Source organism: Ambystoma mexicanum, chromosome 8 (assembly GCF_040938575.1).
Source record: "Ambystoma mexicanum isolate Mex_15411 chromosome 8, UKY_AmexF1_1, whole genome shotgun sequence".
NCBI lineage: Eukaryota > Metazoa > Chordata > Amphibia > Caudata > Ambystomatidae > Ambystoma > Ambystoma mexicanum.
Window position 1 is genome coordinate 296,895,410 of NC_090929.1, and position 21,346 is coordinate 296,916,755.

Below are 21,346 nucleotides of genomic sequence, written 5' to 3' on the forward strand. Positions count from 1 at the left end.
CCCCTGACCAAACAGGGAGCATTCGAGGGGCGTGAGGGGGGAAACCATGCCTTGCTCAGTTTAAACTCAGAGAAAGCATTCGATCGGGTGGAGTGGGAGTTCCTTTGGGCCACATTGGAGAGCTCTGGATTTGGGGAGCGGTTCATGACAGGGATTCAAGAGATATATAATGCCCCTACCGCAAGGGTGGTAGTCAACGGGGGAACTTACAGAGAATTCAACCTCACAAGGGGAATCAAAAAGGGCTGCCCGCTCTCACCCCTCATGTACGCATTCTCTATAGAACCCCTAGGGAACATGGTCAGGAAGGAAACCTCCATAGAAGGAATCAGGGTGGGGGACTAAGAGTATAAACTGGGAATGTTCGCTGATGATATGATCCTTTACATGGCCAACCCAACCGCCTCCATACCAAAAGTACTTCAGACCATAAGGGAATACGGCCGATGGGTGGGATTGAAGGTTAACATAGAGAAATTCCTAATTTTCCCATACAACAACCCAAAGGACACTGTAGAGGAGGATTGATCCAGCCTAGGAATCCCAGTCGCCCCGAAAATGCTTAAATACTTGGGAATTTGCATCACAAAAGATGCAAGGGACCTCTATGAGGCAAACCTCCCCCCGCTCATGTCAGAGCTAAGCGCCACACTGGACAGGTGAACAAAACTGACTATCTCTTGGTTAGGTCGCCTCAATGCAATTAAAAAGGCAATCCTCCCCAGAGTCCTCTATCACTATCATCTGATCTCCCAATAGAGATCCCAAGGGACCACTTCACTGAACTGAAAAGCAAAATCAGCAAGTTCCTATGGCAAGGGAAGAAACAGAGAATAGCATAAAATACCCTGATTCAGGGCAAGGAGGAGGGGGAGTAGACCTTCCGGACTGTTACACATACTATCGCGCAGCCTAGTTCCAGGCTCTGGTGCCACATCTCAGAGGATACAAAGGAAAGCAGTGGGTGGAAATAGAAAACTATTTACTGAGGCCAGAGACACTTGGAGAACGGTTCTGGGCGCCAAAATCAGCATACCCAAATAAGGCCATAAACCACAGGATGCTGGGCCTGCTCCTTTAACTGTGGTGGAACAAAGGCAAAATTAAGGGACACACACATGGCCCATTCCCATGAGCCACATCTGGGCTCCCCTGATCAGAAATGAGATTCAAGAACCGCAGCGCTTCCAAGAATGGTATGAAGCAGGCCTGGAAAGAGTTGGTCAGATGATAAAGGGCAAATCATGTGTCTCTCTCCAAGGATTAGAAGAAGGACTAAAAATGAAATCCATACCAGCCTTCCACTTCTTGCAACTGAAGGGGGTCCGGACGTCCCCCGAAATGGAAGGGCAAACTGCAAAGAGACCTGTTTCCGCTTGAAAAGATATTGAGTGAAACCACGTCATCGAGTGGCCTCATCTCTCAATTATACAAAATCCTTTTGAACAAGGAAACAAATACAAACAAAGCCCTCAGGAAAAGGTGTGAAAAGGATTTGGGTGACTCAATCCACAAAGACCTTTGGAATCGCCTCTGCAAGAACACACACAAAACCTCCATCTCGTGCCAATACAAACTGCATGGACTGAAATTTCTCCATAGGTGGCAATATGATCCCAAGCGCCTCTCCAAGATGTTCAGAGGGTGGAGCACACTATGCTGGACAGGATGTGGCGAACAAGCAGACTACTGGCATGTGTGGTGGTCGTGTCGGAAGGCGCAGGCATTCTGGAAGGAAGTTCTGGATTGGATAAAAAGCATAGATGGAGTGGAGGCAAGCTGCAAACTTTGGCTAGTCCTTTTTGGGCTGGAAGAATCGGAGGGCCGATGGTCACGTCTCCCGCACATGCCACACTTCCTACTACTGGTGACAAGAGTATGCCTCACGATAAGATGGAAAGCCCAGACCCTACCGTCAGAAAGAATGTGGGCCAGAAGGCCAAAGAGATTATAGGGCACTCCACGACCTCACTCCGGCAAGAGAAATGGAATGGTTACCCTTCCTCAACGTGTACAAATAAATCACCCCCATGTTCCACCACAGACTACTCTCCGGCCCATCCGACCTCCATGGATACCAATTGACATTCTCGATCCATCTCGTCCCAGGGAGGAGGGGGTGGTGGGGTAAGAAGGGGTTACCTCGTTTAAACAGAGATGTGTAGAATCAACGTTATACGTTTTGATAATTACCCAAGTTCACTCATTTGCAGAGGGGATGTGGGTTATTCGGTGGATGATACCTTTACATATGTGCATTGTTAACCTCAAAAATGCTTAATAAAGAAAGATTATAAAAAACTAATTCTACAGAGAAGTCGAGGGTTACATAACCATTTCCTATGCTCAGTGAGCAGTTGTTGCTTTCTTCTATTCATATGATTTCTTAAAGAGCACTAAATCTTCTACAAACATGTAAAAACCTGCATCTTTCCAATATTCTGGTTGAGTGAAGTCAATGCTCTGCATCTGCATCCGACTAGAAGGCCCCTGGTAGTCGCATACCAAGCAGCAAACAATCACTTTCTCCACTGGAGCTGGTTAATTCTTATTACTGCATGAGGAAGAGACCCAAATGGCTTTGAAAGCGGACAGACATAAATAAGGGGCTAGCCTAATAAAGGTATCAACTCTTCAAGATTCTGCATTTTTTTCAACCTTTTTCTAAAAAACAAACCTGTACCGGTTTTTTGGATAACACGTTACTTTTTTATTTGGGGAGAGTTGTTCAGATTCATTCCATTCACTAATTCATATACAGAGGTATAACACCTACCATGCGCCGTTAAGGGGGAGGCACAGATTGATCATGCCATTCTTTTAAAGATATCAATGAAAGGGACCCAACTGTTCATCTTTTCTGCCATTTGGTTCTATAGATTCTGAATAATGGGAATATTGTATGTTATAAACAGAAATGGTGGGTGGGTTGATAACAAAGAAGCAGTGTAGTAGGTCAAGAGACAAACCGCTTCATAGCTTTGTATTTACCTATTTCTTACCCTTACGTACCTTTGTGAGCTCCTGAGCGTTTGCAAGGTTGTCAACAGCGATGGCCAAGAAGACATTAAGAAGGGTGTCTGTTCAGGCTTCAGTTAAGGAAGGGCTGTTTTAACATTAGACGTACATGACACAGACATGCGGACAGGATGACTGAATGGCTGAGAGGCTTGTGCTCTATGGGAAGGCTGGGAGGAGGCTACATGGGTGCTGAAGTAGTGGCAATGAGAAAGCATTGATCTGGAACTGTTCTGATGCAAACATTCTGATGCAGGTAGAACTGGCAAGGGAAATACCACTTTGACTTGCATAACAGTTAGCACAATAGTAGACTAGATAAGATGAAGTCCGGATAAATCCGGGCGCTGCTGTCTGCTTTCTGGACCAAATGTGTTGTCTTACTGTGTCTGTGTGCCAGGTTCTGACGCTCCTGTGTCATATTTTCCTGGTTGTTAGGACAAACTACGATCAGCATTGCAGCCCTTTTGAAGGTCTGCCATTTGCTTGCCTGCTCCTGTGGGATTCCTGGACGCCGCCCCTGTTTACTTTGGGCGTGAGCTTGAAAAACCTGGACACGACCCATTGTCAGCCCACCAACCGGCCATGGACCTTGCATAACATATTGCCCTGGGTGAAGCCCAGGCGAAGTCTGGATAAGCCTGGAAAAGTCCAGGAGCAGCTGTCTGCTGCTGTCCACTGATGGACGCAATCTGCTATACTTCTTCATACACCTAAATACTATAATGTTTTCTGCCCATCTAAGTCCTTCTAGTCCATCACGTTTGGCTTCCTAACTTGCAGCATGCCCAGCTTGCCTATTAGCTGGTGCCGTTCTATTCCATCTTAGTGCTGCTCCCATCATTGCATGGTTCCTCTGATATTTGTTTTAATCATACTCCTATTGTTATGCCTAGCCCAATTCCCACATTCTGGATAAATCATAGGCATTCTCATTCCTCAACGTCTCATAATTGTTCTAATCAAGTTGATCCATCCCCTGACTCTCAATTCTCTTGCACTAATGTTGCACTCTGGAACGGTCAGTCTATCTTCCAAAAATCTCATTCTATCCTTGATATGTTTTTGTATTTTAACTTACACTTTGTGTCTCACTGAGACTTGGCTTTCTTCTTTTAACTCTGCTATCGCTGCATCTTCTTTGTTCACATCTGATACGGCCTTTACACACATTCCTCACATTCTGGGCCGTGGTGGAGGCACTGGTATTCTTTATCGGCCAGCCTCCATAATTAACTCTCTCATTCTTTTCACCTTTTACTTCTTTCGACTATTCTCTTTCTACTTTTTCTAAGCCCTGTGCAGTGACTTCTTTTAATTTACCATACTCTTGGTCTTCTTACCATCTTTTGTGACGACATTGACGCCCTACTTAGTGCAGTTTTACCTTGCTAAAATTCTTTTATACTCTTATTTTAATCTTCATCTTTCCTCCACTCATTCCATTCCTAGCTATTATTGAATCGTATCACCTCTTAGCTCTCGCCACTCCTCCATCTCATATTTCTGGTTACTGCTTGGATCTTATTTTTACCTCCTCTTTGTCCAAATCTATGGTCTCTGTTCGTCCTGTCTATTCTTCAGACCATCACCTGCTTTTCTTCTCAATTTTCTCCTCTGTTTCTACTACTTATTCTTCTCCCCCGTCTCCACCCCCTCTCTTCTTTGTCACGATCTTCGTGCTTTTAATACTCCTGTCTTTGTATCGTCTTGCTGTTCTACTCTTCCATCTCATTCTGCTTTTCTTGCGCTTCAAATGGACGAAGCTGCCTTGGTCCTCACTACTTCTCTTTCATCGTCACTTTACACCTTATACCCTCTGTAAGGATCTCATGGTGGCAACAGTAAAGACAGACACAAGTGATCACAATTCACGGGTGCTTATTTAAACAATAAGCAGGTTGGAAAAATGCCTAACCTAAATCTAAGATGGGAGCAAGCGTCGACCATCAAATGAAAAATGAGGTAGTCCTTGTGGCGTCTTTTCAAAGTAAAAAGGCCTATACTAATAAAACCTATTGCCAAATCCTTACAACTAATTATAGAAAGAGTGTGGAATAGGGGTTTCAATAAAGAAGGAAGTGTTCACGAATAGAAGCCACAATGTGATTGCCAGTGGTCTCCCTTCCCCATGTTTTTAGCACGGAACAAGGTGGGTCTCCTAAGCACAGCACACACTAGAGCTTTCCCAGCACGAGCCGACAGCTCCGTTCCAGTTATCAGGTTCTTCAATGGTTAATTCTCTTTTCAATAAAAAGTCTCTTGCCTTCGAGGGCCTGATGGTTTCAACAAACAAACATAAAGTTCTGTTCCACGTATGGCTTTGGGTGAAGGCTTCACCCCTGGGTCCCCCTCTTCCAGGTGCAGACCCCTGACCTTAGTATTCAGCAACTCAATTAAACAGTTCCTTTCTCAACAAACTTTGGGTGGTGACTTTCCACCCCTGGATCTGCCTCTTTCGGGTTTGGACCCCTTTTCAATTCCCAGCTTCCCTCCTTTGGGTTCAAAATGGATTTTCTTTTGTGTTCTCCCTCTGCCAGGCTTGGAGCCCAATGCCAATGGGCAATCCACTTCCCCTGGCCTTACAACACTTTTGTATTCAAGAAAACTAAATGTCTCTTTAAACAGTTATTTTAGGCTTTGCCCCTTTTTTCACAACAGTTCACTGTGGACATCCCTCTGACGGGTTCACTCCTGTCAACACACTGTTCATAGCACTGTAGACACTTACACTCATGAGTCTTAATGTCTTTTCAAACAATTCTCTTTGGACTTCCCTCCACCAGGTACACTCCTGTCAACACAATGCTCATGGGACTTCAGATTTCGTCCCCTCCTGTTAGCATCCCTCCGACGGATTCACTCTTGACAACCTTTACAAAACTTCTCATACCATGCAGGATTAGTTTCCCTTCGCTTCACAATCATCCGTCGGCCAAAGACTTTAGACTGTACGGAGGATTTTACAAGACCACCGTATGACCACTTTGATCCCTCTTCTCGCCTTTCTCCCAAGGCCTTCTGGTAAAAGTAGTTCAATAGCGGGGTAATCGCCTAGCGTTTCTCGAATATACACCCACGTGGTGTTTGATTCTGCTATGCTGGCTTTCCCCTTTTTTATCAACAGTTCTTTGTTTATCCAAAGTTCAATTAGCCACTTGCTACTTTCGTTCAACACAGTTCGGTTTCTTTATCGGCTCTCCCCTCGACTGGCTGTGATGAACTGCTTTGCTTTCTTCTCAGTAGAGTGAAGGCCGGTACCATTGGGCCATGCGTCTCTCCCCAGATTGGCTGTCAGCAGAGGAGGCATCAGGACAACATTGACATCTGCTGCAATACACGCTGGCTATTGTTCGCGGTCTTATGATTGCTTCTTTTGAGGCTTTGCGGGTCTCTGTCGATAAGGGCAAGGTCACTTCTCCCCTTGGTATCCTCTCGACTTACGCCATCTTTCTCCACCTCTTGAACTGCCATGCTGAGTTAGCTCTCATGTCGTGCGGTCTGCCTTACTCCTCCTGTGCTCTCGTGCTCCACCCTTTATCCCTGTGGGGAAGGGAAAGGGCCGTCATGTGTATGCAATTGTGGTTAATTGCCTGACTTTGTCTGACCTTTGTATTGGGACATGTCAGGTAAACGTGTTGTGCAAAAGTGTTTGTGTCGGAAAAGGGGAGGAGGGCAGTGTTTTGGAATATCCTATGTGGTAGGATGGGGAAAAGGTGTTTAAAGAAGGAGGATACTGCGGCTCTCTCGTCGGTGTCCCACTCCCCAAGGACCCCCATCCAGGTGATCATCCCGCACTGGTCCACCCACAGGAACTGGATCCAAAAGTAATGGCTGTGTCCTGGCGACCTGCATGACAGATCCGCGGGGACTAGATAGGGAGACACCTTCATGTTTCTCACACCTCCCTCTGTATTTTCTCCTTCTCACAAGCCTTCTCAGCCTTGGATTACCTCTCAACATCGCTCAATGCAAAGAGCCCTCCATTGTCTTGAGCAGCATTGGCACAAGTCTCGCTCTAAGGTTGATTGTGTATTATTCTCTTCCAACCATAACCTCTATGATGATACACTTCTTTCTTCCAAGTGCTCCTCTTACTCTGACCTCCTTCATTCTCAATCTGCTCATCAATGCCTTTTCCAGTCCCTTTCTTGTCTTCCAACTCCTCCGTCTCCTGACTACACCCTTCAGTCGACGCTTACTGCTCTTGACTTCTAAAGTTGACTCTTCAAGCTGCTATTTCTCTTACTTCCCCTCCTTCCTTTCATTTTTCTTTTCCTTCTTCTTCTACCACGACTATGTCTTCATTCTCCCCTATCTCTAATTCTGATACTTCATTGCTCCTTTCTCAGGTTCATCCTACTGCCTCATCTAAATATTCTGTTCCTTCCACTCTTATTCCAAAAATCTACCCTTCTCTTAATTTCTATTTTACCAGTCTCTTTAATATTTCTCTTGCCAAGTCTACTTTTCCTCTCTGATTTAAACATGCTATTATCCTTCCTATTTTGAAAACCCCCTCTCTAGATCCACCCTTACTCTCTAATTTTCATCCTCTCCCTTCTTCCTTATCTTTCTAAATTACTGGAATGTCTTGTTTACTCTCAGGTTTCCTCCTTTGTCACGTTAAACTCTATACTTCCTCGTTTCCAGTCTGGGTTTCGACCTCTTCACTCTAATGAAACTGCTTTTCTCTCTGTCAATGACTCTTTGCTTCTGCTTGTTACTCTAAACACACTTCTATTCTCATACTTTTGGGGCTATCCCCTGTCCTTGACACGGTAGACCATACCCTACTTCTTCAGTCTCTTTCTTCTTTTCGGTTCTCTGGTTCTGTTTTATCCTGGTTTCAAGTTTGTTTATCCAATCGTACTTACTCAATCTCTTGGGGCAGCACTTGCTCTGATGCCTTTTCTCTTTCCCATGGCGTCCCACAGGGGTCTGTCCTGGGTCCTTTTCTTTTCTCTCTTTATACTGGCTGATGCTTTTCTCTCTCCACTGGCTAATGTTATCTCTTCCTTTAGGTTATCTCTTCACTTCTATGCTGATGGTACCTAACTCTTTTTATATTTCTCTTCCTTTATATCTACCATTGACACAAATCTTTCTGTCGGTCTACCTGCTATTAAACCCTGGATGTCTGATCACGTTCTTGCTCTTAATGCTTCAAAAACTGAAGTTCTTTTCTTCCCAACTTGTACTGTCCCTCCTCCTGTTTCTCCTTTCTTTGTTCTGTTTGTTTCTACCTTCTCGTCTTCCCTTCTCTTACTGGCGTAATCTTGGTCTTCATCTTGATACTGACCTATCTTTCATTTATCACATTTATATTATTTCTCGCTCATGTTGATTGCATTTTCTTAAGATCTGTAAAGTTTGGGCTTTGCTTACTTTTAGCGCTACTAAACTTGCAATATCTTCTCTAATTTTCCCACGATTATTCTATTGTTCTGCATTTCTCTTTGGCCTTCCTTTCTCTCCCTTGGCTCCTTTTAAAGTCTGTCTTCAATTCTTCATTTGTCTCTTGTAACCTGTTCCTATTTGTGACTCTATTTCTACTTCTTCAGCCTCTCTTCGATGGCTACCTTACCATTCTCTACTGAAATTAAACTTTGTCTGTATTTTATTCAAATCCCTCCATGGTCTTACTCCTGTCTATCTTTCATCCCTTGTCTCTTTCAATGTCTTCTCCTGTGTTCTTTGTTCTCAGTCCTAGTTTCTATTAACTGTACCTCGTCCTCCTTGGGCGCAATCACGCTTTTGCTATTTTTCTTTGCTTGCTCCTCTCCATTGGAATGACCCCCTCTTTCTCTTCGATCTATTGACTTTTATTCTGCCTTTCGTGCTGCTTTGAAAACCTTTCTACTTCAATCGTAATTGTGTATTTATCTGCTGTGTATTGCACTACAACATACTCTAATAATTGTACTGTAAATTGGCATCTGTAGAGCCCCTTGGAATAAGGCGCTATATAAATAACAAATAAATACAAATAACAAAGGGACTCCTGCAAAACTCCCCTCACTGTACGCACCTACTAACCCTATCTCAGCAATGTCTCCTCAGGACTTTATTCATCTACTTATGCACCTTAGGATGACCTTGTTGAGTTGACCTTTTTAAACTAGTTACCAACGAGCCACAGAGTTTGCATAAAAAAGACTATGGGCCTCATTACACGGTAGGCGCTAAGGGATTACCGGCACCGGTAAGGTCACGGGTGCCGGTAATCCCTTAGCGCCCTACTACGAGGTCCCTCAGCGGGTCCCGTCCATAACGCCTGGTCTGACCAGGCGTTAAGGACGGGACCCGCTGAGGGACTTCAGAGCTAATAACGGTACCGCAAATTGCGGTACCGTTATTAGCTCCTTCCCCATTTCCATTGAGCCCTATGGGGGCTCAAATGGGAATGGGGAATGGTATTTGGAATAGGGACTTACCGGCTCGTCCAGGATCGGAATGACCCGGTAACTCCCCGTACCGCCTACCCGGACCCGGTATGTGGTAAAGGAGTAGCCATGCCGCTAATAGTGGCATGGTTACCTCCTACCGTGTAATGAGGCCCTATGTCTGGAATGAAATAGCATTTGTCAAAAACACCACACAATAAGTCCATGACAGTTCCAAGCAGGCTCAGACTGGCCTATTGGGAAATATAGCAATGCCAGCCTGACTGGCCAGTGTGTGCCACATTTGGGGACTACATTGACCCATTTTATTGACTTAGTGCAGCATGAATCTGGTAGATTTGAACAGGTGTGCCGTCCCAATGTTCTTTAAAAATACTGCTTGCCACAAATGTTTCCATAATTGTGGCTCAAGTACTACTAACACACTTTTGACTTTTTTGTGCCACATGCTATTTTTTGTACTTTACTCACAAAACTGGGGAATGCTGACAACTTACAGCAGCCACTTAACCGCCCGCCTAGCCCGTACACACACCTGGAATAACTGAAAATGTGTTCTTGTGTGTCCTTCAAAACTGCTGGCCAGTGGCTACCGAGCAGCAAGTCATTGGGGACTACAGCAAAAGCTGCTTGGTTGTTTCAGGATGGAAGAGAGTGGATATCTGGTCTAGGAGCTTATTGTCACGGCTCGGGGAGCCTGGAAGCTCTGGAATAGGTGGAAGCGGCGTACGGATATCCCGATCACGCTTCCTCTACCCAGTGCAGCGGTCTAGTCTTTTCAGCAACGTATCCCGACACAGGTTATAGCCCGCCCCTTCCTGTGTTCGGGTGCGTTGCAACGCTCCTGTTTTTCGGCTGCTGCTTGTCTTTCGTGCTCGTGTCCCCTGCTACCGTTTTGTTTTCCGTACTCTAACCCCCCCTTCCTTGTTAGTTTTCTTGTACCTTCTCCGGTCACCCCGCTCCGGCTCTAGGTACTCTCCTTCCCAGGTTTCTCTTTCCGGAGCTCGCTCCGATTCTTGATTCCTCCCTCTCCCCCTTTCCTCGCTCCCGTTCTCCATTCCCTTCCCGTCCTACCGCCTAACTAACTTCCCTCTATTACTTCGTTCCCGTTTCCTTACCTCCCCTTCCGCCCGCCTTTGTTTACTATTCTTGCCTTTCCGTCTTTTCTATCCTTCCGCCTTTCTTACTTACCTTCCTCCACTCGCCTTTTCTTGTTTATTGGCTCCTTCTGTGTACCGTACCCAGTAATACACTTCGGATTTGCCTTGCCTAGCCCTCTTACCTTGTTGCTGATACTTCGGACTTCCGATTTCTTACCTGCCTCTGCTATTCCTCCTTGGAGGCCTGCTGCCCAGTTCTGGAAGGGTGTGTGCCTCTTCTCCAGCAGATACTCAGCTCCTGCAAGTGTCAAGTGCTTCCTACTACAGACGATTCATCTACAGATCTCTGGGGTTTTTTCAGCCTCTGGCTTTTTCCCCCAACTCCGCGGCCGCGGAGGGTCACCACCGCTCACCCTTGGGGTGTCGCGGTGGCGGCCTCCTTCGGCCGCTCTCATCTACAAAAAAAAGGGAAGGCCAAGCCTAAGGAGAACCAGACCCTGAACCTACGCCGGGGAATACGAGGTGAGGAGGAAAGGGAAGTAAGGGAGGCCGAGATCCTACAGGATCAAGAGGAGATTCTCGATACCCTTGACAGTTTGCAACGCCATAATACCGCCATGGCCTCCCCTCAACAGATCCAAGAACTGATAGCCGCAGTTCAAAACCTCAACCTAGAAGTGCAAAATCTTAAAGGGGCCAATGCTACACTACAGCAACGGATCGCAGAACGAGATCTTCCGTCCACCGACCTGCCTCCCTTACCTCTTGTGTCGGGAAAATTTGATGGAACCCCCAAGAAACTCCAGGAATTTTTGGATGCATGTCATCTGCATTTTTCATTCCGTACACATACTTTCACCTCTGGTCACGCCAAGGTGGGGTTTATGATTACCCATATGTCCAGTAACGCCTTGGCCTGGGCCACTCCTCTAGTGAACAGATCTGATCCCGTCCTCCTAGATTACGAGGCCTTCAAGACTTTGATGAAACAGACGTTTCTACGTACCGAGAGTACCTACTTGGCATCCGAAGATCTGCTAGACATCAGACAAGGAAACAATGATGTTATGTCATATATCACCTCCTTCAAGCAAATCGCTGCGGAAGCAGGATGGCAAGAACAAGCACAGTATGCCATCTTTAGAAGGGGGCTGCGTGAGGAGTTGAAGGACGAACTAGCCAGGATAGAACGTCCTCTTACCTTTGCTGACCTGATCTCGGCTACTCTCCGGATAGATTTCCGACTGGCAGAACGTCGAGCAGAACGCCGCAAGACTAAGAGCAGTACATCAATACCCCCTGGCCCTTCTCTTTCCTTCCCCCCTACCTCCACTCGTCTCACAAGAGAAGAGCCTATGCAGATCGGAACCACACGTTCCCCTCTCACCGCAGAGGAACGTAGAAGAAGACGAGAAGGGAACCTGTGCATGTATTGCGGATCGCCGCTTCACCTGCTCAGGGATTGCCCCGACGTTCCACCCAGGCGTTCGGGAAACGAACACCCTCGGTAAAGCTGGGGACGCATTACCGAGGGAGCGAAGCTAGTCCCTTTGTCACCCTTTCTGTTACTTCTCCAGAGTGCACCGAAGACCACCGTCTTATGGTTATGGCTGTCACCTTGATCATCAACAAGACTACCATTCAGACACAAGCCCTGTTGGACTGCGGAGCCGCAGGCAACTTCATGGACACTCTCTGGGCCGAAAGGCAAGGCATTTCCCGTGTTGCCAAGGCCGAAGACCAAAAGGTAGAAGGCGTGGACGGAAGGCCTTTGAGCTCGGGTCTCATCACGCACACTACAGAAGTCCTTGCCTTACACATCATGCAACATTCTGAACGTTTGTCTTTCGACTTGATCAGGGCTGCTCACTTCCCATTAATCCTCGGGATTGGGTGGTTACGAAGACACAATCCTACCATTCTCTGGTCCGAGAACATTTTGAGTTTCCAATCCACCTTTTGCAAGACCAACTGTCTACCTCAAACAGAATTCTCTACAGTACACACCTTTTGTGGTGAAGATCCCAAAACTATCCATTGTTTGCCTGCTTATCTCGCTGAGTATGCCGACGTAGTTACAGAGAAGATCCCCCTGGATCTTCCTCCGCATAGGCCAGAAGACTGTGCCATTGATCTTCATCCAGGGTCCTTGGTTCCGTTTGGTCGCCTGTACCCGCTAACCCTCCAGGAAAAACACCATTTGAAGGAATACCTGGACAAGAACTTAGCCAACGAACTCATTAGACCTTCTAAATCCCCTGCCGGTGCATCATTGTTTTTCATCCCCAAGAAGGACACCAAAGAACTTCGTCCTTGTATTGACTACAGGGGTCTCAACAAGGTCACCATCAAAGATCGCTATCCCATGCCCCTCATCTCCGAGATCATTCAGGCCGTACATTCTGCCACTGTCTTTACTAAACTGGACCTGCGCAATGCGTATCACCTGCTCAGGGTACAAACCGGAGACGAGTGGAAGACGGCTTTTAGGACACCTTTTGGGTTGTACGAGTACCAGGTGATGCCGTTTGGGTTAGTCAACGCTCCATCTATCTTCCAGCGCTTTATGGATAGGCTCTTCTCGGATCTCCTAGGCAACTCGGTCATCGTCTATCTCGATGATATTTTGGTTTACTCTCGCACCCAAGAAGAACACTGTCTACACGTAGGGGAAGTTTTTCACAGACTCCAGGACCATCAACTCTCAGTTAAGTTGGAGAAATGTGTTTTCTCAGCATCAACTATACCCTATTTGGGATACATTCTTTCTTCGGCAGGGATAGCCGTTGATCCACGCAAGGTCAGTTCCATTTTGGAGTGGCCATCCCCTGCTTCTGTGAAGGACATTCAGAGATTCTTAGGACTCTCGAACTTTTATCGGAAGTTCGTTCCGAACTTCTCCCAATTGGTGCTCCCGATGACCTCTCTCCTCAAAAAGACCTCTTCGCCATTCCGGTGGACTACCGAAGCAGAAAGAAACTTTCAGCTGCTAAAACAATCCTTCTGTGTGGCTCCTATTTTACGTCAACCCAATCAAAACCTTCCCTTTGTGGTGGAAACTGATGCCTCTTCAGCCGCTGTGGGAGCCGTCCTACTTCAGGAATTCCAAGGGAAGGAACACCCGGTATCATACTATTCCAAGACTTTGAATCCCAGTCAACGTAACTACTCTGTGATTGAGAAAGAACTGCTGGCAATGAAATTGGCCTGTATAGAGTGGCGTCATCTACTCCAAGGGGGAATGCACCCGTTCACACTCCGAACGGACCATAAGAATCTCCAGGTGTTACGCCAGTTTGAATGCTACAACACTAGACAAGCAAGATGGGCGCATTTCTTCGCGCAGTTTGACTTTAACATCACATACATTCCGGGCAACCAGAATGTAGTAGCCGATGCCCTATCACGACGTAGTGACTATCTTATGGAACTGGAGACCAAGCCTGAGCTAATGTTTCCTGAGTCCCGTACCATAGGAACGTTATCCGCGTTCCTACAACAAGTCAAGGAAGACTCTACCGGAAGGTTTGAGGCCGATACCGGTCTAAAGAAGAAGAAGAATTATGTTATCCAAGACGGCCTATACATTGTGGACAAGAGATTGTATCTACCAACCCCTTCTCTCCGGGAAAAAGCTCTTTCCTGGTGCCACGATGCCAAGGTGGCAGGTCATCGTGGCATCCACAACACTCAGGAACTCCTACTGCGCCATTTCTTCTGGCCTCGAATAAGGGAAGAAGCCAGGCTATACGTCCAGTCATGTATTACCTGCCTACGCAATAAAGCCTCCACTCAAAGACCTTTAGGTCTGCTTGAACCGGATTCTATACCTACCGGTCCATGGACCACTGTCTCTACCGACTTCATCGTAGAGTTACCTGAATCCAGTGGTTGTACCTGTATCATGGTTGTCGTTGACTAATTCACCAAGATGGCCCATTTTTCCCCCCTACCAGGCATACCAACCGCTTCAAGTATGGCCGAGGTGTTCCTAAAAGACATTTTCAAACTGCACGGGATTCCTACTAAGATCATCTCTGATCGTGGCAGCCAATATACTTCCCGATTTTGGTCCTCTCTCTGCGAAAGACTAGGCATCGAGAGGGCTTTAACGTCCGGGTACCATCCCCAATCAAACGGCCAGACTGAACGTCTAAATGGTACACTTGAGCAATACCTAAGGTGTTTCGTCAATCAACGCCAAGATAACTGGGTTCAACTGTTGCCGACGGCCGAATTCTCGTACAACAACTCTTGTCATTCAGCCCTCGGTATGAGTCCTTTTTTCTGCACCTACGGTTACCATCCCCGTGCCTTACTTCCTTTGACCGGCATTGAATCCACAGTCCCTTCTGTAGAATCCATTGCGGAAAGCCTCCAAGAAGCTCATCGTAAGGCCAAACTAGGGCTCCAGGAAGCTCAAAACAGACACCGTTACCAGGCGAACAAACATCGGAGATCAGTTCCTGAATGGGACGTGGATTCCAAGGTTCTGCTATCAACCAAATATTCGCCAAGGTGGGTGCGCCCTTCCAAGTTGTCTCCCAGATACATAGGGCCTTATAAGATAACCCAGATAATTAATCCAGTGGCCTTCCGCTTACAATTACCCTCTCAATTACATCGTATACATCCCGTTTTCCACTCTTCTCAGCTTAAAGACTTTCATGAGGACAAATGGTCTCGTAGGAAGACTGCCTCTCCTGTGCCAAAAAGTCCAAAGACCGACATCTTTGAAGTCTCTCAGATATGCGATTCACGTTATCACAAGGGTCGTCTAGAGTATCTGGTCCACTGGAAAGGATACCCACGATCAGAAGACTCCTGGGAACCTAAAGGACATCTGGACTCGCCCCTCTTGTTACGCAAATATCATCGTAGTCACCCTGGCAAGCCAGGAGGGGTGGACCATAGGAGGGGGCATACTGTCACGGCTCGGGGAGCCTGGAAGCTCTGGAATAGGTGGAAGCGGCGTACGGATATCCCGATCACGCTTCCTCTACCCAGTGCAGCGGTCTAGTCTTTTCAGCAACGTATCCCGACACAGGTTATAGCCCGCCCCTTCCTGTGTTCGGGTGCGTTGCAACGCTCCTGTTTTTCGGCTGCTGCTTGTCTTTCGTGCTCGTGTCCCCTGCTACCGTTTTGTTTTCCGTACTCTAACCCCCCCTTCCTTGTTAGTTTTCTTGTACATTCTCCGGTCACCCCGCTCCGGCTCTAGGTACTCTCCTTCCCAGGTTTCTCTTTCCGGAGCTCGCTCCGATTCTTGATTCCTCGCTCCCGTTCTCCATTCCCTTCCCGTCCTACCGCCTAACTAACTTCCCTCTATTACTTCGTTCCCGTTTCCTTACCTCCCCTTCCGCCCGCCTTTGTTTACTATTCTTGCCTTTCCGTCTTTTCTATCCTTCCGCCTTTCTTACTTACCTTCCTCCACTCGCCTTTTCTTGTTTATTGGCTCCTTCTGTGTACCGTACCCAGTAATACACTTCGGATTTGCCTTGCCTAGCCCTCTTACCTTGTTGCTGATACTTCGGACTTCCGATTTCTTACCTGCCTCTGCTATTCCTCCTTGGAGGCCTGCTGCCCAGTTCTGGAAGGGTGTGTGCCTCTTCTCCAGCAGATACTCAGCTCCTGCAAGTGTCAAGTGCTTCCTACTACAGACGATTCATCTACAGATCTCTGGGGTTTTTTCAGCCTCTGGCTTTTTCCCCCAACTCCGCGGCCGCGGAGGGTCACCACCGCTCACCCTTGGGGTGTCGCGGTGGCGGCCTCCTTCGGCCGCTCTCATCTACAAAAAAAAGGGAAGGCCAAGCCTAAGGAGAACCAGACCCTGAACCTACGCCGGGGAATACGAGGTGAGGAGGAAAGGGAAGTAAGGGAGGCCGAGATCCTACAGGATCAAGAGGAGATTCTCGATACCCTTGACACTTATTTATGATAGAGAAGTCGGTAAGAACTGAGGCCCTCATTACAAGTTTTGTAGTATTGGTAAAAGATTCGGCATTAGTAAATATCGTCCATTTTACTACTCCATCCATTTATGGATCCTGGCATCTTTTTGAGCTACTCTTATTTATAATAGAGTAACATGGAATAACATCAACATATGTCCCCTATGGGGCCAGCCACTGTTGTTTTTTAAGCAGTCTTCTGAGAGTTACGGCTTCATTGCCACTGTTAATGAGCACTTGGTATAATAAAAATGTTTTAACCAAGTTTACCTTCAGCCACTTCATTTATTAAGCAATATGTGACTTCTTACATCTATCCGTTCCTTTCATAGAAGTCCTGTTTAAAACAAAGGAAAAAGCTACGGTTGTGGCTTTTACACACTTTAGAAAGGCATTTGCCAGGTACTGACATCATATGACCAAGTGCTCACACCATTTCCCGGCTGTTGTCATATTATGGCAAGGTAGTACCATTGTAGCTAGCAAAAGCCTATCTCATGCCTACAGAAAAACCCAAACTGTTAGCTTTGGCAATGGTTGTTTCTCGTGAGCATTAGTCCCCTCTCTTTTACCACTGCATAAAGGGATGATAATACCTTGACTTGCTCATGGATTTCACTGTCATCAAATAGAAACCCTACAGACAGGATAGGGTAATCAACTGATATTACCATGGCACTTGAGCAGACTTATAGTGGTGTGCAGAACAAAATGGAGTGTAGAGTTTAAATATACTTGTAAGGGCTAAGCACATTTATATATGTATATTAACAGCTAAACATACGATGTACAAAGGCTGTAACTATATATATATATAAAAAGTCAAAATGTGTTTGTTTGAGCGTTGTTCCTTATACAATTCCACAACGTTTCACCAATCTGCACCACACCTGTTAAGACCCTTAAGACATTACTGGCTACATGACATTTGGACACCACATCCCATTTCCCGGATGTAAGCACAAGTCAAAATGTGTTTGTGGCTTGGCAAAGCGTTGTTCCTTTTACAATTCGACATCGTTTCACCAATCTGCACAAAACGTTGCGGTACCTGTTAGGACCCTGCGGACGTTACTAGCTACATGACACTTGGACACCCAACCCCTTTCACCGGATTTCAGCACATTCACACGAGACGGTTCTCTGAAATCGGCAAAACATCAATACGGTTGTAGGAAGACCGGTCCTGACAGAAGGAACACGACTCGAGGTCCAGGCCCTAGGATGCACTGTTTCCAAGACATTTGCACCGCAATGCCCCGCAATGAACTGCACCACCCCAGGGTGAGGTGACAGGTTGGGAGAGAACACAGAAGTTCCCAATATGCAGCAGCACACCAACTTTCGCCTCCCCCCAACTTCTGCTCCAGGGTATGCCAGCCAGCCACATGCGCCTATTCTCAGTGCAGTTTACTTCAGGTTGCAAAGCACATCAAGCGATAAGCGAATCCGAACAGCGACCTACAGGATCAGTGTTAACCGGTCTGTCTAAGCATTATGGTTAAGAGATCACAGTTGCTGTCCCTCGGTTAAATTACCTGCAATTAAAGTTTGTAAAACAGGCAGTAAACATACAATTGAGTTATGGGGTTAAGGGATTGATGGCTACAGAGGTTGCACCTAAAGCACACCTGCCTGGTGAAGGATACAGTTCCCAAACAAGGTGAGGATGATGAAGTAAACGCAGGAGAACATGCCACCCTGGACGCCGCCCTGAGACTGGATCCCATGGTACATCACTGCATTCCAGTCTTCACCAGTCAGGATCTGCAAAGAAAAGCAGCAGAGACACATAAGATAAATGAGGAGACAGCAACCAACAAACAATGCCATGACAGCACACCATAAAGTGCTGTGACCATCAACTCTCAATATTGATGGCACCCATGAAGTAAGGGTGTAATAGAGTAGCATAACACAGTATCTTAAAATGACCAAACGCATCTGGATTTTAGCATAAATCAGGCAGAAACACATTGACGCCAATATGTAGTGCAACAACAAGACAAAATGGCAAACAGAGCTCCCAAAACACACAACAGCTAGGAAAGGCAAGTTCTAGTTCGGGGGTCTGCAACCTTTGGCTCTCCAGATATTCTAGGCCTCATTCCGAGTTTGGCGATACAGAAAAGAAGTGGCAGTAAATCCCTTACCGCCACTTTTCCCGCACCACCAAATAATATTTTCAGCGGAATTACCACCAGCAGAATTACAGAGTGATAATTCGGCCCTTTTTTCCTCCAAAGATTGGCAGAATTACCACTTAGTAGTTCCGTTGGTATTCATTTTGCTGCAAATCCCAAATTACAACTTGGAATCCCGTGGTAAACCTAGGGGACCAAGTAGCGGTAATAGTAACCGAGTTTGGCAGTATTTCGATGGATTTACTGCTGAAATACCGCCAAACATGGAATGAGGCCCATTGTGCTACAACTGCCATCAGCCCTAGCCAGCATATTCATTGGGAGGAATCAAAGGAGTCAGAGGGCCTCATTACGAGTCCGGCGGTAACCTGCCAGTTTTTCCGGCTCGGTTACTGCTGGACTCGAATTACCATTCCGCCTCCGTGATTCCCAGAATTCCAGAGGCGGAATTCCAGAGGCGGAATTTGGTAAATCCCCATTCCCATTGAGTCCCATAGGACTCAATGGGAATGGGGACCATGGAAAGACCGCCACCATCTCGTGATGGTGCCAGTGTTTCCACGTCCGCCTGCAGGCGGGCAGTGTTAAACCCGCCAGGTCAGACCTGGCGGGAATGACACCTCCGCCTGCAGGACTCCGAATCACCCGGTATGGAAATAACGGTGGCGGCGGGTTTACCGCCACCGTTATTTCCATACCGGGTGACTCGTAATGAGGCCCAGAGTCTAAAACATCTCGAGGACAGCAGGTTCTTTTTTTTAAAGAGTTTGAATTCTGATACCGCCGTAGGCAAGAAAGAAGACTTAACACTCAAAGTCACCTTCTCTTCCATAACTGCAAGAAGGGGTCAGACATTGGAAGAGCTTAAAGGTCTGACACTCACCTTGCAGATGTGAGAGCCTGCAAGAAAGCCACCTTTAAGGAAAGGAGCATAAACAATTGAGCCTTAAGAATTGTCAGGACAAATTCAAGTCACAGGAGGGCTTAGGTGGATTAGCATATGTGAGCCCTTTCTGGTACTAAAGAATAATGGCAATGGAGAAGTAAGAAACCTGGTCAGGGGCCCTCATAAAAATGGAGCGGGCAGCCAAGTAGCATTTACTTCTGCCAATATTGCATCCTCATGTGGCCAAAGATAACAATTCCAAAACTGAGCCAGCGGCATAAAACAATGGGTCGAGCTCCCTACCGTGGCAACAACTCCCAAATCTGTACCACCTACCTGCATAGATAAGCTTAGTGAATGTGTGCCTTGCAGAGAGCAAGAGAGCAACACACCAAGAACATCCTTGGAGAGATCCCAATCCGAGGACGTCAACACTACAGCATTTAGTGTTAAGCATCCTGGCATTGTGGTGAAGCACTCTGCCGCTAGCCTGCATCAGAGGATCCTCTCTCTACAGGCTCCTTGAACAGAGGAAAAGCAGCATGTCCAGTAGTAATGGATGCAACATCCTCTGTGCCCAGGCCAGTGCAATTTAGCTTGTGTATGTTCTGCCTAAACTTCCTCAGCAACAAAGCAATCATCAGGAATGGAAAACAAGTGCTGAAGTCCCAGGGAATCATCAGTGTATTGGCCAGGAAGCTCTCTGCCGGTAACTGCTTAGAGCAGAAGGACTAACACTGCTGGTCACAAACAGGTCGATCTGGACAAGTCCCCACATGGAGAAGATCTGCTCCACAATCTCCCTGCTCGGCTCCCCCTCATTTAGTGTTCAGAATGCTGACAGGATAAGAAGAGTTCCCCACCGTCTTCCAGAGGGAGAGGAGCCTCTCGGGCGTGGGGAAGATCCGCTGCACCGCTGTGTCCCAGCGCACTTCCAGGAAGACCAGATCCTGGGCGGGAGTCAGCTACAACTTCTGCCGGTTGAGGGAAAACCCAACCTGGTGCAAAATGACTGCCATCCGTTGGCAGGAGTGCACCAACCCCTCAGGAGAGCTGGCCCTGACTAGCCAGTCATCCAGACAAAGGTATAAGTGATGGTCCACCGCATTCATCAGTTTCGTGAACACACAAGGCGTGGAATTGAGGCCGAAAGGCAGCACCTTGTACTGGAAGCGATACGACATAATCATGAACCGCAGAAACTTCTGATGCGGTTCGTAAATGGGGACATGAAGGTACGCATCCTTGAGGTCTAGGTAACACATACAGTCCCATGCGCGCAGGGATTGCGCTATGTGCACGGGAGTAAGCATCTTGAAGCGTTGGAGTGGTAAAGACGGGTTGAGAAATGACAGGTCGAGGACTACACTCAGGCCAGCCTGGTTGTTCTTGGGTGTCGCAAAAATCCTGGAGTAGAAATCAGAAACCCTGTATGACTGAGGAGCTGGTTCCACCTCCATGATCTCCGCAAGGGAAAGGATCTCCCGTAAAAGGGCCGGGGACCCTGTCTGATGTGGAGGAGGAGAGGATGGTAGTGGTAGTGGAAGAGGAAGAGGAAGACTGAAGTCTGTGAAGACTATAGAAAGTATCCAGGGATGCAAGGTACGGAACCGAGACTGCTTTGTTAGATCTTAAATCTAATATTGCAGAGATTATTGGCAAGGGTGGCCAGGCATTGCTACTTTTTCTTGATCTGTCGGCCACCTTTGATCTGGTGGATCATGCTCTTTTGGCTGATAGACTGGTCAAGGTCGGTAGATGTACCGGTTTCGCAGCGGGCTGGTTTAGATAGTTTCTTGGTCCTGCCTCTTGCCGCTTTTGTTTAATGTCTATATCAAACCAT

The 21,346-nt window shown here is 47.0% G+C and overlaps 1 protein-coding gene across 5 annotated transcripts in view; it reads right to left on the minus strand.

Annotated features, from left to right (window-relative positions):
* Positions 1 to 21,346, minus strand: part of CACNA1B (calcium voltage-gated channel subunit alpha1 B) — a 2,298,664-nt gene that overhangs the window by 744,621 nt on the left and 1,532,697 nt on the right. For all 5 annotated transcript variants that reach the window (XM_069609698.1, XM_069609696.1, XM_069609700.1 and 2 more), the window contains exons 16-17: positions 18,123 to 18,240; positions 3,013 to 3,080 (exon numbers count right to left, since the gene is read on the minus strand). In XM_069609698.1, the coding sequence (XP_069465799.1) occupies positions 3,013 to 3,080; positions 18,123 to 18,240 (186 nt within the window). The remainder of the gene's footprint in view (positions 1 to 3,012; positions 3,081 to 18,122; positions 18,241 to 21,346) is intronic.